Source organism: Cheilinus undulatus, linkage group 11, assembly GCF_018320785.1.
Source record: "Cheilinus undulatus linkage group 11, ASM1832078v1, whole genome shotgun sequence".
NCBI classification, from domain to species: domain Eukaryota; kingdom Metazoa; phylum Chordata; class Actinopteri; order Labriformes; family Labridae; genus Cheilinus; species Cheilinus undulatus.
In genome coordinates, this window is record NC_054875.1 from 11,524,240 (window position 1) to 11,542,642 (window position 18,403).

Consider the following 18,403-nt stretch of genomic DNA (forward strand, 5'->3'; position numbering starts at 1 on the left):
TGCGAAGTTAAAAAAAAAAGGATAGAAATGACTAAAATGTGACTAAAACTAAAATGCATTTCATTAAAAGACTAAAACTAAGATTGAAATTAAAAATAGCTGCCAAAATTAACTCGGTTTAATTTTAAAGGTGGGGGTTGGGGGGGGGGGGGTGTAATTGTGATTTATCAGATATTCTCTGTAGTTCAGTAAAAATTAATCACACCATTTTTATTGCATTTTAAAGTCTACTCTTTTGCATTATAAACCGTTTCGTGTCATTTTTTGTTATGAGACTGTCTATTATACCATGGGTAATTGAACTCCAAACCTAACATGACAGATGGATAGAAGATTTTAATATGAAGTTAACTGCAGAAAAAGGACTGGAAATGAAAAAAGAGAACATAAATATTTCCAATAATATGGCTGATGATTACATTTTGTGTTCAAAGATGATTGAGCTGGGCCTGAGCCTGCCTGATGGCAGCCTGATTGATGAGCTGATGGAGCTGACGGCACAGAGCCTCGGTAAACTGGAGATCCAGGAACACTTCAACATCATAAAAGAGATCGGCAGAGGGAAATATGGGAAAGTGCTGCTGGTGACACACCGCTTTAGGGGTATGAGAAACTGCACTTGCTGCAGTGAATTTAGACTTTAAGGTCACCTATTATGCAAAATAAACTTTTTCAGGCTTATCTAACAAAAATATGTGCCCCTGGCCTGTCCACAGTCCCCCCAAGAATCAGAAAAATCCAGTCCTTCCCCTCTCTTTCTCCACCTTTCAAATGTGTGCTGAAACAAGCTGTTCTCAGATTTTGCTCTCATGATGTCATGTGGGGAGTAAGCACTGCCCCTAGATTTGGTTGGCCCTCCCCGCTTTGATGAAAGCTCCACCCTCTGACTCCTCCTCTCAGCTCGCAGCTGACCGGAGGATTCAGAGCCACATCCATTAAGCTACATCCATTGCCTGATAGGGGTGTAGTCATGGGTGGAGTCAGACATCTCTTAACATTTAAAGCCACAGGCACAGAAACAGCTTGTTCTGAGCAGGGCTAAACAGAGGGCATGCAAAAATGAAATACTGGAGTGTTTTTTTCTTTTTTTGAAACAAATTTCACAGGCATGTTTTGGGGACCTCTGAGAACAATATACACTTGTCTTTAAAGGGGTAAAATATGTGACCTTTAACCTTTTAAAGCTGATTGTATCATATTTGGTACAAATTTTTGTGAGACCTCTGTCTAATACTCAATAATTTCCTTTTGTATACAATCTAAAAAATGATTGAAAAGATCTTCCAGTGAATTATCAATTGCCAGAAATGCAAAAAAAGTGACATTTAATGACCATCTTGTTCTTTTTCTAGATTACCGTAGGATAAATAAGCTTATCAGTTCCAAAAATATTCAATTTTTCTAGCTATAATTGTAGGTTTCATGTTTGAAAGGGTTAATCTGATCTTTTTCTTAAGAATGGCTTCATAATCAATTTCCTATTTTATTTTTCTACTTTCTTTTCATATCATGTTCATGATATTGTGTCCGCTTTGTATCCCCCTAAGTGAAAGTGTGGGGACAATTTCAGTTATTATGCATTGATGAAATACATTTTTTTTAGTTTAAAAGAAGAAGAAATAAAGTGTACTCAGGAAGGGCTGATCACTTAGTGCTTTTCCCTTGAAAAGAAGCAACAGGATGGGTGTAAAAGAGGGACTGAGGGATAGGCAAAGCGAAATGGACAATGATATGTACAGAAAAATGGACAGACGACAACAAGTAATTAAATCGTAAAAAAAGAGGCGACAGAAGCTCAGTTAACATGGTCCATCAGCACTCTGCCTATAGCAGCATAAGGGGCTGATCCTTGGCAAGCACTAATGTATAAAGTGTATAATTTTTACATGGTATATGCAGGAATCCCGAGGTTAATTTCAATATCTTTTTAAGACTTTTTAAAAACCTTTCAAAAAAAAAATTGAAGACCTCATTGCCACTTTAAGCTGTTGTTAGCAACACATCTTTAACAGTTGTAGTTTGCAATTTAACAGAAATGAGGTAAGCTGAGAAGGGACAGACCTGCCAACCTTGGCAAAATATTTTGAGTACCACTTGCGTCGTCTGGCATTTCTCGCAGATTTTTGCAACTCCTCTGCTTTGCACACAGTAACTTCCCCATTCACTGTCTGGATTGGTTCACTAACGGCTCGCTCTCTCTCTCTCTCTCTCTTTCTCTCTCTCTCTCTCTCTCTATATATATATATATACACACACACATACATATACATACACACATACATAGCACTGGTGCTACAGAGGTTGACAATCTTGTAGCACAGAACAATTTTTTTTTTTGTATTCATTAAGCATTTATTTGACATGGACACACAGTAACATTGATGCAGTGACATTTAATCAAACACAGGTCCCAGATGCACTGCTGTAAGCGTTTATAGCAAAGTGTTAATTTTCAACACCTGTCCATGGGAGGCTTTTAAATTTAAAACCTGTAGCACAATATATAAAATGTTTCTTACATGGTTACCAACATGTTACCTAAATATATGCTCAGTAAGTGAAAGTACTTGAAAAACAGTCTAAATTACAGTCCTACATTAATGTCTAACAAAGCTAACTGCCAATCATTGTTAAGGATTTTGGGGTGCAGCAGAGAAGAGACGCTGATGGTTCATCTCCACATCCAGACACAAAACAAGAACAAACTGCTGGAAGCTGACTAACTTCGTAGAGGTGTTGGTGCTTGAGGATGATAGGAACAATGTGATTTGGAAATCAGACCTTGAGATGGATCAGACAGAGGAGCAAATGAGCTCCACTCATGCTGCTGTAATCCCTTTATCACTTTATTCTTTTTTTTTTTTAACTTTAGGACCAACAAACAGCTGAAGTCTTTTTCTGTGTTAATCCTTATTACTTTAACTTTAAAATGTGTTCTCGAGACTGAAGTATGTTTCTTTGTTCATCCTTAAACTGTTTCAAGGACTGAAGTGTTAGGTCTATGCATTTTTATATTGGTATTGATGTTGGCTAAATTTAATATGTAAATATCAACATATTGTACAAACCTCAATATTGTTAATCCTGTTAAACTAAGAAAAAGAGTTAAGTACAAGTTTTATGTTCTTATGTGGGCCTTTTTGACCGATTTCTTGCAGGCCAATTCAAAAAGACCAAGGACTACAGTTGGCCCACAGGCCATAGTTTGGACAGCCCTTACTGATATGCAGAGTAACAGGAAAAGTAACATTATTAGATATTCATTAAACACTGTTAGAGTTTTGTCCATATTGTACGATCACACTGGGGTCTGATGTGTATAGAGCTGATATAAATGAATAAATCCCTCTTTTCTCTCTAACGGTGTAATGACAACATCAGCAAAATTGGAGTTAAGTGGTAATTAAAACAAAAAAATCTATCACCAAATCATGTCTTTACCCTAACAATACACATAAAGTTTATACAGTGTGCTCCTGTCTCTCTCCCTCATCTCTCCGTCAGACACAGCTGTTTGTCTGTCTCATATTAGACCGTCATGCTACATTCAGACGCGTATTGTCTTGTTAACCAAATAGCAGCAGCTACAATATTAGTGAAGAGAAAATGCATCATTTTATACATTAATCTTTAAACAGAAGTTAGCGCAGACTCAGCGCTCTGTCCTCTCACTGACAGCCAACACACCGTGACGTATAAGCTTGTGCAGGTCACTTTCTCGCCATCGTATCAGCTGCAGAGCGTGGCCGCTCACACTTCAGACGCAGAGGATTGCGCATGACGAGAGGAAAGCAAAATTAAAGGATTGGGCATGAATTTCAAATCTTAAATCAAAGTGGTGTGAAGTTTTTGTGGAAACAGGTAAAACTGCGCACCTGGCATGAATGCATCTCTCTCACCTTGTCATCCCACAGGCAAGGAGGCAGAGGGCAGGAGGCAGGAAGGAGGGGGAGCGGGGATATAACGCTATAGGTTCAGCAGACTCGTTATTCTCCGCTAGTCTGCATGATTGGTTGAATCTGCTTCACCACGCTGCTGCATCTGCTGTCAGACAAGAGTACGTCACGTGCACATTTCCCTCAGAACTCACATGTCCGCAGCTTTTTGCCAGGTTTAGAGAGGAAAATCGTACCAGCATATTTTCATGTCAAATTGCGTACCTGGTACCGCAAAATGCATACAGGTTGGCAGGTCTGAAGGAATAAAGCTCGAAGAATAAATTAAACTAAAGACAGGTTTATTGACATTCCCCTTACGTCACAACAAGTAACATACATAAAATACTTTGCATGTCCTTCACCAACATGGCATACTCCCCTTCCTCGTCTCTTGTGGCATTTAATGGCCGTACATACCACCGTCTCTTAATTTTATTGCTTTGCAAAGCCAGCAGGCTCCGTCAGTGTAGGACGCCTGACAGAAAAATGTAAACAACGCGCAAGTATTGTGGGAAATGTAGGATTTCACGGAAATTTCACAGGAAACTACTCCACGACAGTCTGCTCGACTATGGAAGCTCTGATGAGTGTGGACATTCCGCGTGGAGTCCGCTTCGCTCACAGTACGCTCGAGTATGTTCGGGCCTTAATAGTCATGAGGAGGAAAATAAATATTCATGGATACTTTTTGGAGTCAAAGCTTGAATACCAATAAAATTTAATACCTCATAAAATCATGATTAAGACTTTTTAATACTTTTTAAGGGCCTTAATTTTCCCACAATTGATTTATCAACTTTTAATACTTTTAAAGGCCCTGCGGACACCCTGTTTTAAAATGAAGGTTTATGCCTGCTCGTTAAATCAGAAAGGATATCTACAGTACCTGTCCCAAACTGGTAGATATTTCATAGAAGAGGACCCTGGTAACTTAATGCTCCACTTCCTGTTCTAATCTTGGAAAGATTTAATATCATAGAAAATAAACTATGTATTAGTGCAGTTCAGCAGTAGACAGGCTAAAGCTTTTTGCTACTTTTTTGAGTCTTTAGAGAACACTCAGAGCAGCCCTACAGGGCTGTAGAGAAAATGCCAACAGGAAATGAAGTGAGCGTCATGAAGGAGAAACAGGGATTGGGTACCAAACAAACAGTAAACAAAGAATAGATAGGATGACTGCACTCGTCTGATTCATCAAACCTCAGACGACCCTGAGAGGAAAGAGTCCTGCCAAAACAGATCAATGACAAGTCAGAGGAGACAAAGGGCAGAGCAGAATGTAAAGCATGGAGCTGGCTTGAAGCCTGGACTTTTGGGTTTGGAAGTCATTGGAGTGAGGGGTCAGCACAGGAGGGGGGCTGAGAGTAGTTCATTACATTGTACAATGCTTCTAGTTACATTTGACAGCATTTATCAGTAGTATATAACCAGAGTTGTAAAAAACAATCTTTTTCAGTTAATTCAAAGAGTAATATTTGCATGAATGGCAGCAATAGTAAATGATGTATGGCTCATTGGTTCATCTCCAGGGACTCCCATGGCCCTGAAAGTGATGCCTAAAGCCTCAACTAAGCTGCAGGGCTTTCTGCGAGAGTACTGCATCTCCTTACACCTGTCTTGCCACCCCTGCATCGTGGGCCTCTTCGGTATTGCCTTCCAGTCTAATGACCACTACTGCTTTGCCCAGGAGCTCGTCATTGGCAGGGACCTGTTTGCTGTCATCCAGCCAAAGGTGAGTCACACTCTGGCAAAATAAGACAGAGACATCAGATCTCAGCAACGCTAGTGGCATCGTGAGCTTGTATTTCAATATAGTGGTACTTTGAGGACCAATGCTAATGTCAGATTTCTAACGTGCTCACAAACAAGTATGGGATAATGACCATGGTGGCCATTTTGGTTCCACGTGTGAGCACAGTTTTAATTGCTTGCTATCAGTGAGCACAACGCAGTTATAAATAATAAAAGCATGGATGTGTTCGTTTTCCCCTGATAGCGTCTTAAGATGCTATTAAAAGTCATCTAAAGGGAAAAATACATGCACCAGTTTCAATGACAATTTATAGTTGTTGACACACTTCTCTGTAAACCATAGACTCTGGGTAATGAGTCCTATCTTATAGACTGTTTACATCTGACCTCATATCCATTTCTGCTGATCACTGGTTGGTAAAAGGTGCATTCTACTCACTCGGCACTAGTTTTTTGTCGACTTTTAGTTTGGCTGGTTTTGGTATCAAGCTGTATTTATTGCAAATAGACTAAAAGACCTGAAATGAAAAACCTACATGATATCATCAACTACGCTGGTTGCGTGTTTCTATAGTGAACATTAATTGGTTAGTTGGCTGGTAGGTGTCTGACGTCAGCACATTGAATGATGCGTGTAGCTTGTATGTAGGAAGAAAAGAATGAAATAGCCATTTTCACCATCATATTAATGTGATCTGATTATCAACCGGCGGCCATATCAGGCCCCCCAAAGCTTCCTGTCTGGCCCCGAAAGATCATTAAATTCGGAAAAGGAGGACAAGAAGATGCTGTGGTTTTAACAGTATCCTTTGGCTTTAAATGTCAGCAGCTGTTAAATCCATCCCACAAACAATTAATATTGAAATAGTTTGAGAATTACTTAACTTTCAATCTGTTTTACAAAAATTTACTGTCATAATAAGTAGATATTTAAAAATAGGGTTGAGGTTGGCAGAAGTGCTGCAAAATTGACCAGATAAAGTGGTGAAAAGAGGTAAAAATGTGGCAAAAATAGGTTAAAGAGGGGAAAAGGGTCAAAAAGTATCACAAATTGGTTAGAAATGACAAAAATAGTTCAAAAAAATAATGAAAGTGGGTTAAAAATAGAAGAAAAGTGGAAAAATGGATAAAAAATGTGGCACAAAGGGGATAAAACATGTGGGAAAAGTGGGTTAAATAGGTTAAAGAATGGCAAAAACTGGATTAAGGAAGCAAAAAGGGGCATAAGTATCAAAAATGGGTTAAAAGTGGCAAAAAAAGGTTAAAAGTTGCAACTCTTGTTGAAAAACTGTAATGAAAGGTGGTTAAAAAGTGGCAAAAATAGAAACATGGCAAAAATGGATAAGAATGGCACAACGGGGATAAAACATGCAGGAAAAGTGGTTTAAAGGAGTTAGAGAATGGCAAAAATTGGGCTAAAGAGGCAAAAAGGATCAAAAATGAGTTAGTAGAGTAGCCTAGCCAATTCTGGTGTCAGGCCTGTCTCTTTGTGGCCTGCTGCATTATAGATAACTGTGATTGATCTCACTGGTAATGGCTAAAAATGTCCTGGGTTATGAAAGGAAATACAAATACTAATACAGTAATACGTTAACCAGACCAAAATATTTATTTAATTATTGTGTATTTGAAAGTCCGGCACCCAGAGTTTCTGTCAAGACTAAATCTGGCCCTTGTAGAAAGGTACTTGATGACTCCTGCTAATACCAATAGCGCTAAATCAAAGAACAGTACATATGAGTGTCCAAGTTCACCTTATGAGCTTCCTCATCAGACGACAACTTTATCATGGTAGACAGGAAAGGAGAAGACATTATGCAACCCTGCAAGCTATGGCAATGCTGACTCACTGACTGTTTTGGTGTTGGATATCCTTTTTTGATTCTCGTACTGTGATTTCCTGTCATTGATGTGGAGGTCGGAAACTCTCAAAATAATGCCTACACACTGGGCACGAACCAGTCCGTGGTTCAGTTTGGTCTGGATTGAGACCACCTCTTTTGGTCGGACCAAGGTGCAACTATTTGGTCTGAGCCATGGTCAAGGGGAGGTTTCCTACCTGGCATTTAGGTGTGGATCAAACTGAAAACTCAGAAAGGCCAGACCAAACAGTATAGGTATGAAAGCACCCTTAAATGAGCACATCTGTTCATAAATTACCCATTGTAATCTGTGTAGTGCATATTTTGTACATGGAAAGTTAAGAATGCTTGACATAATTGCCTACAAATAAATTTTTGGAGCTTTTCACAAAGCATTTTCCATAGCAATGTCCCAGTAAAAAAAAAAGAAGCACTAAATGGGCTAATGGTAATAAAAGCAACCATCAGTAACACTTTCAAGTTACCCTTTTTAATGGTGACTTTCAACCAAATGAGATGTTTGAAACTGAATGAATACTCTCCAGTATGTGATTGGTTGTCTCTAGCTGTAATATTCTCCAAACCAGCTATTATTTCAAACACTACTGGCTGGGATGTTTCATGAGTAGTTATTAGAGGCTAAAAACCTAACTACCCCCCAAGCAGCCAGCTAAGCCAGCTTAGTTGCTCCACTTCTAAACAATGACTAATTTTTGCTTGTACGAACATATCCATGAAGAAAAAAAAGCAAGACAACGGGGGATGGTTTACAAAACCCCAGCAGTTATCCACCCAAAGAGCTCTAGTTTTAATTGTGAAATCTATAAATGGCATAAAAGACCCTTTTCCTTCCATGTCTTATGTTTCCAGGTGGGTATCCCAGAGTCTTCAGTAAAACGTTGTGTCCTCCAGGTCGCCAGTGCTTTGGAGTTCATCCACAGCCATGGTCTCGTTCATCGCGATGTAAAGCCTGAAAACATCCTCTTGTTGGACAATCACTGCTGCCAGGTCAAGCTGGCAGACTTTGGGTTGGCCCAGAAGAGAGGCACTTTGATCCGCTTCATCACTGGAACCCTGCCCTACATGGCCCCAGAGCTTTGCACCGTGGCTCTGTTAGATGGCCAGAAAGAAGTGACTGCTCCTCCGCTTAGTGTAGAGCCAAGCCTGGACACCTGGGCCTTTGGGGTGGTTATCTTCTGCATCCTTACAGGATATTTCCCCTGGGAGCGCTGCATGGATGCAGATGACTTCTACCTGGAGTTTGCAGACTGGTGCAGAATGGAAGAAAGGCCATACAATGAGGAAGACGTTCCTCCTTTGTGGAGAAAATTTACTCCAGATGCAATGGAGATGTTTGGTAAGCTCCTGGCTCCAGATGTGGAAAAAAGGTGCACAGTTGGGGAGGTAAGAGCCTACGTGGAGAAGGACTGGCTTAAAAATGCCAATGGGACTGAGCAGGAGAAGCCAGAAAAATAAAGTCAGTGCCTCTGTAAATAATCCATCAGGGGCATGTCTAGCTGAAAAAAAAAAAAAATCTTTTTTTTTTTTGTTTTATATCTTCAAGGTAAACAGAGTTTTTCTTGGCTTAAATTGAGGCAAAGGTCGAACCTTTCTGTGCATGTACAAGCTCAACCGAACACTTTGACTACAGCATTTGGATTCCAATCAGTTTCTTTATGTACGATGTCAGCAGCTGGTATTGTTAAGACTGCATGTAGTTGGTTTCATGGTTAATTAACTAGTAAGAGTTGCAGATAACGTAAACTCTACCTTCAAGTAGATCAGCAAGGGAGTACCCCAGGGATCAAGTCTTGGTACGGTTTACTTACGCTAAGTATCAAAAATTAGCAGACAGAAGGGTTCATTTTTATGCTGATGATGAATAGTTATACCCTTTAGTATGCTCATACAGCTAAGCTTTCTCTAAGCTACAGAAAGATTTTGATGCTCGCCAACAAGCTCTGGTTGCTTTTAAAACTTTACTATATGACTTTTCCAAGAGTGAACATTTACACCTTCAATGCCACTGTATCTACTTCATGTAGCTAGCAATTCTTGTATTTGAGAGTAGGACTTGATGGAGACTGGCTGAGCTTGTAAAATCTGGTGTTTTTAAAGAGGCTGTGTTTAAAATATGTAAGGAAAGTGATTGTAACTTCTTTGAAATGTGACTTTTCAGCTGAAGCAGAAGATTGCAAGCATGGGTTTGTGTTAAGGATGTATCTGTTTTTTTTTTTTTTTGTTAGTTAGTTTATCTGTATTATATATAATGTTATTCTTTTATTATATTAAATTAAAGCATAAAGGTTAAAGACATGGAATTGAAGAAAGGAAAATTCTGACATTAGAGCCTGTTATACAAAAAAGGCACTTATTCAAATGTATTTATAATATGAAATTCAAAGCAAAAATGTTCATTTACACAGCTAAAAGGGAAGAACATGATTGATAAGTTTATTTTTTAAGGTCAATTGTCTATTTTGTGCACCTCTTTTCAGATGAATTATGTCTTTAAAAAGACATAATTTAAATAATACATGTGGATTTTTTTTTACATGAATGCAACATTTCACAGTCCATCAGACTAAAAGCGTCATTATTAAATGTATTCTGTTAATGTCCATTTAAGACAATGAAGTTTACTTCCTCACCTATTCTGTATTCTCCTGAAAAAATTTGATTGTTTTCTTAAACAAAGAACTTTCTAGGCTGTATTCAAGTGCATTTGAAAACATTTATCTTGCAAGACAGAGACTTTTTTTTTTAAACAGTCCCCAGGCCTGGATATAGTTCTTAAAAAGTCTGTTTCAAGGACCTGATCAAATCCTGGCTGTTTAATTATAAACTCTTTGTCTCCCTGCCTCACTGACAGTGGCTGTTATTTCTGCTAATTTTCAAATGTTTATCATCATCATATTTAAGTCATATTTTAAGAAAAGAGAAAAAAAAACACATATTTTGCAAACACACAGTTTTTTTTTTTTATTTAAACTGTAAAACTAAGTTCTACCAGATTGTGATCAAGTTTCTTAAAAAAGAAAAGCCACAAAAAGGACTGCATAACAAAAGTGACTTTATAAATGACGAGGAATGATTTAGGCATGTAGTGATTCCGGACTGTAACAAGCACTCTGATTGGCTGAGGATAAAGGCAATAAGGCACAATCAATCAGCAGTGTCAGGAGAGTTAAGTTAGATATCACAATTTGGCCATAAAATGACTTAAGCCAGGGGTGTCAAACTCAATCACAGCAGGGGCCGGATTCTGGATTCAGGACTAACCTGAGGGGCTAACAGGGTCACCTTTTTAACAATAAACTATCAACCTTGTTTCACCGGTAATAAAATGTGAAAAAAAAAAAAAATAACACTAATCATAAATGATTTGACATCTAAAAAGTAAAAAAAAAAAAGTTTAAAAGCTCACAATCTGAGAAAAGTAAATTTATTTGTTCAAAAAGGTCAAAACATGACATTGAAATTGAAAAATTATGTTTATTTGAAAGGCATATATATTAGAAGGAAAGTCAAAATCATGAGTTTAAAAGGTCAAAATATGAAATAAAATTTGTAATCATGAAATAAGAAGTCAAAATATGTTTCAAAATTTTGAATTGTGAGTCTACAAGGTCAAACTATGGGATTATGAAGTCAGAGTTTGGAGTTGAAAATAAGAGGTAAAATACAAAATAATTGGTTAACCTTCGGATCCTACTATGTCCGTTTTGAGGACATTCATCATTTTTAATCATCTTTTTTTTTTTGAGTTGATAGTCACATTTTTATAGATTGAGGCATCAAATCAAAGTTATTACTTTTCTTCATATTAAAAAAAAAACTGTGTCGCCCATGGAACACCCATGGCGCGAAATAGCTCCAACCACCCTTGTTTGTCCGAAATCGGACACATAGACTTCCATTAAAAATACATTTTTTGACTGTGTGTCTATGGCACCAAAACAACTTCTAACAACTGTTTTATTGCAGTCAGTCGATCACCAGGGATCTAAATTTCACCATTCCACAGTGATCCAGCAGATCGTGCGAGCTTATTATTTTAACCCCTTAGGTAACACAGACATTGTTTACCTTCCATGGACCCCGAGTCTTTGATGCGTTATTTCACCCACTAAACATCATCAGAATTAAATGAAACCATTCATGCCACTAGATATGGATGTCTGAGAGTGGGCTACATGTGTAAGGAAAAGTTTGTGTGCTCCTACGTGTGTGCTTGGGTGCGAATCTGCGTCTGTGTTCACAGTAGGACATGCCATAAGTGGAGTGTTTACAGGCAAAAATGTTACCTCTGAGTTCTGCAGTCTGGGACTAAGAAAGAGTGACATTTGGACAATTTCAACTTTGCCCTCACTTCATAGCAAGTGGGTGGACATGCATGAGGATGCACGGGTCCTTTTGATCAATAGGTAAGAATATATCATATCTCAAAGGTGCAGTAAATTTTTATATGCGCATAATTGGCATACTTGTGGTCACATTCTGGTTAGAGGTGGAAATGCGCGTGTTCGTGATTCATATCCTACATATATCCTGATTCTTTATGCCTGTACATAAAATAAACCTAACATGTACAAATGCATTCGCTCGCATATGATTTGAAAGAGAACGAGGCTCGAGAAAAAGATTGTAAAACTGGCGTGTTTTACACACGGATGGACTCATCTGCTCAGCATGGACACTAAGCTCACTGAATCCAAGTCATAGGCATAGTGTGCAATAAGTGGCATAAAAAGGGTGTAACATTACATATTTTTTTATTATTATTTTTTTTTTTTTTTTGGTAGTCAGGGTTGAAGTTGTTGAAGAGATCTGAAGCAGTGAAAGTTAAAAAAAAAATGAAAAATGATTATTTTATTAACACCTTTCTGCATGTACGTTTTCTGGACATACAAGGACAGATGTAGCTAAAATATGGAAATTGGCACTACAGAAAAAATTTCAATGCCTCAAAATCAATTTTACTACTCTTCATTGGCATGGCCCAGACTCTATTTATTGAAAAAAATATTTTTTTCTGGATCATTTTATATGGGAATTATGGTGTTTTTGTGTGTGTGCTTTTTTTTTTTTTTTTTTTTTAAACCATAAAAAATACCAGTGACATGGTGCACAATAACTGGCATAAAAAGGGTGTAACATTGAATTAATTAATTTTTTTTTTTTTTTTTTTTTTTAGTAGTCACGGTTGAAGTTGTTGAAGAGATTTGAAGCAGTGAAAGTAAAAAAAAAAAAAAAGTTGAAAAATGATTATTACATTAACACCTTTCTGCATGTCAGTTTTCTGGACAAACAAGGACAGATGTAGATAAAAATTACAAGGGAGCAAGGGTTAAAAAGGTCAAAATATCACATAAATATTAGAATAATTAATCTTACAGCTCAAAATATTATATGAGATGTCAAAATTATGAGTTGAAATGCTCAAAGTATGCAGATAAAAGTCAAAATCCTAAGTTTGAGTCCTAATTGTGAGATGCTAAATTGAAAATGTGAAATTAAAACACAAATTATTTTCTTTTCGCACATTCCTGACTTCTCATCTAAATATTTTCACTCCATACTTTTTCAGATTTTATGACTTAACAAGGATATCTTAAATCATCAAGGATAAGGATAAGTTCACATATTTATACTTTAATCTGCAGACCTCATACTGATGGGCCAGTTATAACAGAAATATGAGATCATCTTGTGGGCTGGATTTAAATGTCCCCCGGGCCTTGAGTTTGACACCTGTGACTCAGGCAATTATGCCATAAGGCTGACAATATGTTTGTCTTAAATTGACAGTTCATATTGAATTTTCAAAGAGTCAGCATTATGCATTTAGATATTTTTTCCAAATTGTAAAGCCTTAGGCAAATCTATCAAACGCTGTGTGCATTGTAATATAGAATGACTTTTAGATTACTTGTTAACAAAGACATAAAATGAGGAACTTAAAAAGTAGTTGCATATTAAACTGTAATGGGAATATTAGGGGAAAAAATACAATTATTTTCCCACATCGTTCAGCCCTGATGATTATTGTGAAAAATTACATTAAAAACCTTTTTTCATTAAAAAATCTTTCACTTCTTCTTCTTCTTCTGTCACTTTTCGTTGGTGGTTTGGTCAAACGTTGCCTACAGCCATCACTACAGCCCAGCAGTCACTTTGATGTGTTGCTTTAATTGCAGTTAGAAATGATAATGTATCTAATGCTGTCCTTGAAGGACGGTGTTCTTTATGAAAGCACACCAACCAAATTTCAGTCAAATAAAACATCTCTTAGTTTATAAAATTAAGCTTCAAAATCATGAAATGTTAGGCAGTAAAATATGCTCCAGGATGGTGTGGGCGTTTCTGTTGAATGAACTGAAGCCACGCCCACTCAGGAGAAATACAATACTCTCATATTTAAAAATGTTATAGTCTGAATGGAGGACAGCACTCACACCATTAGCCTGCCTCTTGACTTCCTGTTGATGTCAGAAGAACAGACCAAGTCTGTTTTCTGGCTCAAATCTTTTCAAATTTTCATTTGAAAATAGTGACATATATAACTTGCAGTTTTAACAAGTTTCTCCCACCTTTTGCTGCAAACATGACTATTAAGTTTTCATGCTTGATTGTGTACTTAGTTCATTTTCATTAAGAATACAGACACTGGGTTAAAACTACTGTATGAAATCTTATTTCAGGTCCAAAAGGCATATTTCTGTGAAATAAACCTTTTCTCCAAATAACTTGGAGGTCATCCTCAGTATCTGGTTTTCAGTAGTTTTGCATTAAGTTTTCATAACTGATAAACTGTAGCTCTGTAGCTAGATGTTATAGCTGTGTGCAGAATGAAAGTTTGTTCATAGATATATTGAACATTTGGAACAGATTTGATTAAATAACTTTTTGAATTGCATAGAATAAAAGTTATGTTTTTGTAGTGTTTCACGGTTCCATTTTAATTGTACACATGTCAAACTCATTAAAATCAGTGTTTGTATATGAATGTATGTGTGCATTTAAGTGTACAGTTGTGTTGTATGTGTGGTCATGCAAACAAAAATAAAAACATCCATCTCCTTAGCCTTGCACTTTTCATCTCATGCTCAGATATCATGTGTCCCTCTTTGAAGTTTGATCAATGACCTCTGTCGCAGCTCTGTCTGACTGCACATTGACTGATCACTGCTCCATCTGCTTCCTACTGATGGATGGCCTTTTGTTTTGGCATGAGATGTTGCAGGTGCTATTTAGACAGGACATGTTGGCTGACCCTAACTTGGCCTGGAGCCTAACCTGCATGCCCCTTCATGCTTTACAGCATACAGGGCATTACATTAACCGTGGTCATCTTTCAGCTGACCCCTGAGGCAGACAGCACACTCAGGCCCGTCGTACAAACGCTAATACAGCTGAGGAAAGTCAGGTTGCAAAGCCTGTGTGGGTATTTGACTCACCAACTATCTGAGCTGGCGTTCGTACACATATCACACCCAGTGGCTCAAAAGATTTCAGTAATGTGCCGCATGCCAATGCTGTGTAACAAGGCATTACAACCATTGTGTTAATCTTGTGGACAACTTGACTTGTACAAGTACATACAAAGAGGCTGACAAACAGAAGGAGCATCCAGTTGATAATTTTGTTTTCTAATGCTGGTTATTCAGTTTTGTAGTTTTTTTCCTTCATGAAAACCAAACAGCTCAAACTCTTAAATGTAAACAGATTAAGTGAAATTTCTGCAGGACATTTACACAGAAATGCAAGTCTTATCGTTCAGTTTCCTTTTCCTTCCAAACAAAGATCATATCCTTCTGATATGAAATGCACTATAGTCAGTTTCCTTCTTATTCTTAAGTTCTCTGCCCTCTACACCATGTGCATTGCCTCTAGCACTGCATGGCAGCAGCTGTCTGATCAAACTCATCAGACTGAAATCACTATGACACAGAGACCATCAGTTTGATTTGTTATCAGAATTTACATAATTAAGCAACAACTGGTCATTGGCATGCACATCTAACTTCATCACATCTATGGAAGCGTATAGTGCTCAAAAATTAAAATGAAAAGTCTAATTTTGAAATTCAAACAATTTCAAAACATTTCGAAATGTGTGCATTTTTTTGACTCATAAAATTAAATTTAAGTTTTTCAATTCTCATTTTAATTTTTATCTTAAAGCATGCAATTTTCCTATCATAATTCAACTGAAAAAGAAAAGGACATTTTCTTTTTAATTTTCGGAAAAGGATTTCGCTTTTGCTTTCCCCACTGGCACTGCTCTGAAGCTCTCAAAAGTACGAACAACTTGAAAAAGAAAATGAAAAGTGACGCATGAGAGTAATGTCACATTTTTGATCCCAGTTTGGCTGTTATGTTTCCAGTCCCGTAGGTTGCAGTGTGCATTTTTATTGACCCCTGCTGCTAGCCACCAAGTTTTCCAGGCGAAGTGTCCCGCCAAAACAAGACTATACACACCGTCTGGAAAAGAATGGCCAAGTCGGTGGCAATGCTTCTCAGAGAGGCTGCTCCTGCCCTTGAGCAGCAACAGCGTCCGCCAAGCCAGCCCTCCACTGTCACCCTTTCTACTCCAGCTCCCGAGGTAAGAGTTCAGCCTCCTCAGCAACGGTCGTCCACTAAATGCTAGCCCGCTAACAGCCAACAGATGCATGGACTGGATTTAGCACCACCCTATCTCAAAAGCATTAATAGCTGGATTTTTACTTTCTGCATTAACTTTACAGAGACATTGCTATAACAGTTCACACATCTGGCTTAATGACTAGCAGCACTGCACCCCAGTGCAGGTCAGGGTGTGTGGCAACAGCTATGATGCCCATGCTCGGTGTTTGTAAAACATGCATTGTGCTACAGCACAGCAGAGACCACGTAGACACTCACAGAACTTCTCTTGTACATCCAGTTAATAAAATTGCCAGTGTTTCACATTAATGTTCTCTTAGATTAGGGTTAACTATAGCAACATGAAGCAGTCAAATTTGCACTGGATACAAAATAGCGAATTAAATTCAACAATGAGTGTTAATTATATTCAATTTATTTCATGACTATGACAAATCTGATGGCTGGGACGCTGCTGAGGAATGGTGATGTGCGTGTAGTCATACAGTCCAGTGTCACTGTCCATCTGAGATCTGGACTTCAGGCTACAGCCAAAGAGAACCGCTGGGGGCCAAGTGCACCACCTTGGCATGAATAAAAATTGCCTAATCTCCTACATGCAACATAGCTACGACTGTTTTCCAGGCTCAGCTTACCACTGAGAGATGAGTGTCGCAAAGAGACACTCTTCCCTTCCGTTTTAACTTCTATCACACTACTGTCAGAAGACTAAAAGAACATAAACCAAATGAAAAGAAGCCATTATTTGTTTGTATAGCCAAAGGAAAAACTTATAATAAACTGGCATGATGTTCTCTGATAAATATTGATGTGTTTCTAAAAGGGTTAGTTTATATTCGTACTTTCCCTTTCCTTTCCTACTATGGTCCGTCCTGTGCACCGGAGTGCTGAACTGCATTTTTATTGACTAAGAACATTACGGGATCTGTAATGACTATTCCAGTTTAGTCAAGCCCTCAGGTGTTGCTCGGTAAAAGGATTCATTATTTCTGTAAAACCTTCTATTCTGATCACAAATCGCATGAAATAATAATTTTCAAGTCCAGTCAATTCTTAATGCACATCTTAACAATGTGGGTTTTTGGAAGATTCCTCATACCTTTCTGAACTTAAGTTCTCTGATAATGTCATTCAGATCTAAGCAAAAGCAGGGTTTTTAAGTAAAAATATACCTACATGAATTGATTTCAAATTGTGAATAAAATCAGGACCTTGTGAACCGGAATCAAATCAATTCAGGCAACGAGTGGAAATAACCAGACCTAATGTCAAATGTTTCTTCTTTCTGCTTGTTCAAACATGCAGTGTGATAGAATGACAGTTTCAATGACTGAACAGTTTAATTAAGTTCTCAATTTAAAAAAAATGCTATATCTTATGGTAAATTTAAAGCGTTAAGTGAGAAATACCTACCACCTAATGTTACTGCGAATGGGCTTGCCCAATCGATTCCTGGCCTTTTATAAAAGCTAAAAGTTTCCCTTTCTCTGTCTTCTTCATCGTTTTGAAGGTCCAGCCTGGCAACCATCTCAGGATTTCTCTCTGCATTTCTGAGCAGTTCCTGAGCAGCAAAACATGCTTGCCGCAATTTGGGGGGCTGGCTCAGTCAACCACTCTGTGAATACAAAGTGATCATCAATGAAAACTTAAAAAAAAAAAAAAAAATGGACAAAATTCTGTAGACTCTAGTCTCTGTTAGAAATCAGCTAACATTTGTATGCATTGTAAATTTACTCCATTAATAGCTATATTTTTTCATTTTAGATATGTAAATGGATGTAAACAGACAGTAACACCTTCAGTCTTGCTAGTTTCACTTCCAGCATGGCTGCTGCTGCTCGCTGCCACAGAGGTTCCTGGCAATGTTTCCTCTTCTGTTCTTCCTTCTGAGTTGTTTGCTCTGCTAATGCCAAAAAGATCATTAATACACTGGCATAATGCTACAGCACATTTTTTGATAGTACAGTGTGCTATGATTTGTGGCATTATTTAAATGTACAGATATTAACTGTGCAACATTGTGCTGACCAATGTTTTGCGATCATCTTATGTGCATATGACCTAAAATCATTTCTACAGGTAAACAGTGTAAATTTGTTGAAACATCTTACTTTTTACACAAGTCAAGATGTTCCTCCATGGTGGAGAAGCTGTATGTTTTCAAACAACGCAAGCACTCCACCTGGGGTCCAGTTTGCATAA

The 18,403-nt window shown here is 37.8% G+C and overlaps 1 protein-coding gene across 1 annotated transcript; it reads left to right on the forward strand.

Moving 5' to 3' along the window:
• The first annotated feature begins 434 nt into the window (after window positions 1-434).
• On the forward strand, window positions 435-9,028 carry si:dkey-8e10.3 (serine/threonine-protein kinase SBK1). Its single transcript, XM_041800367.1, has 3 exons — window positions 435-603; window positions 5,468-5,670; window positions 8,423-9,028. The coding sequence occupies exons 1-3, from the start codon at window positions 435-437 to the stop codon at window positions 9,026-9,028; spliced, it is 978 nt and encodes a 325-aa protein (XP_041656301.1).
• The last annotated feature ends 9,375 nt before the right edge of the window (window positions 9,029-18,403 follow it).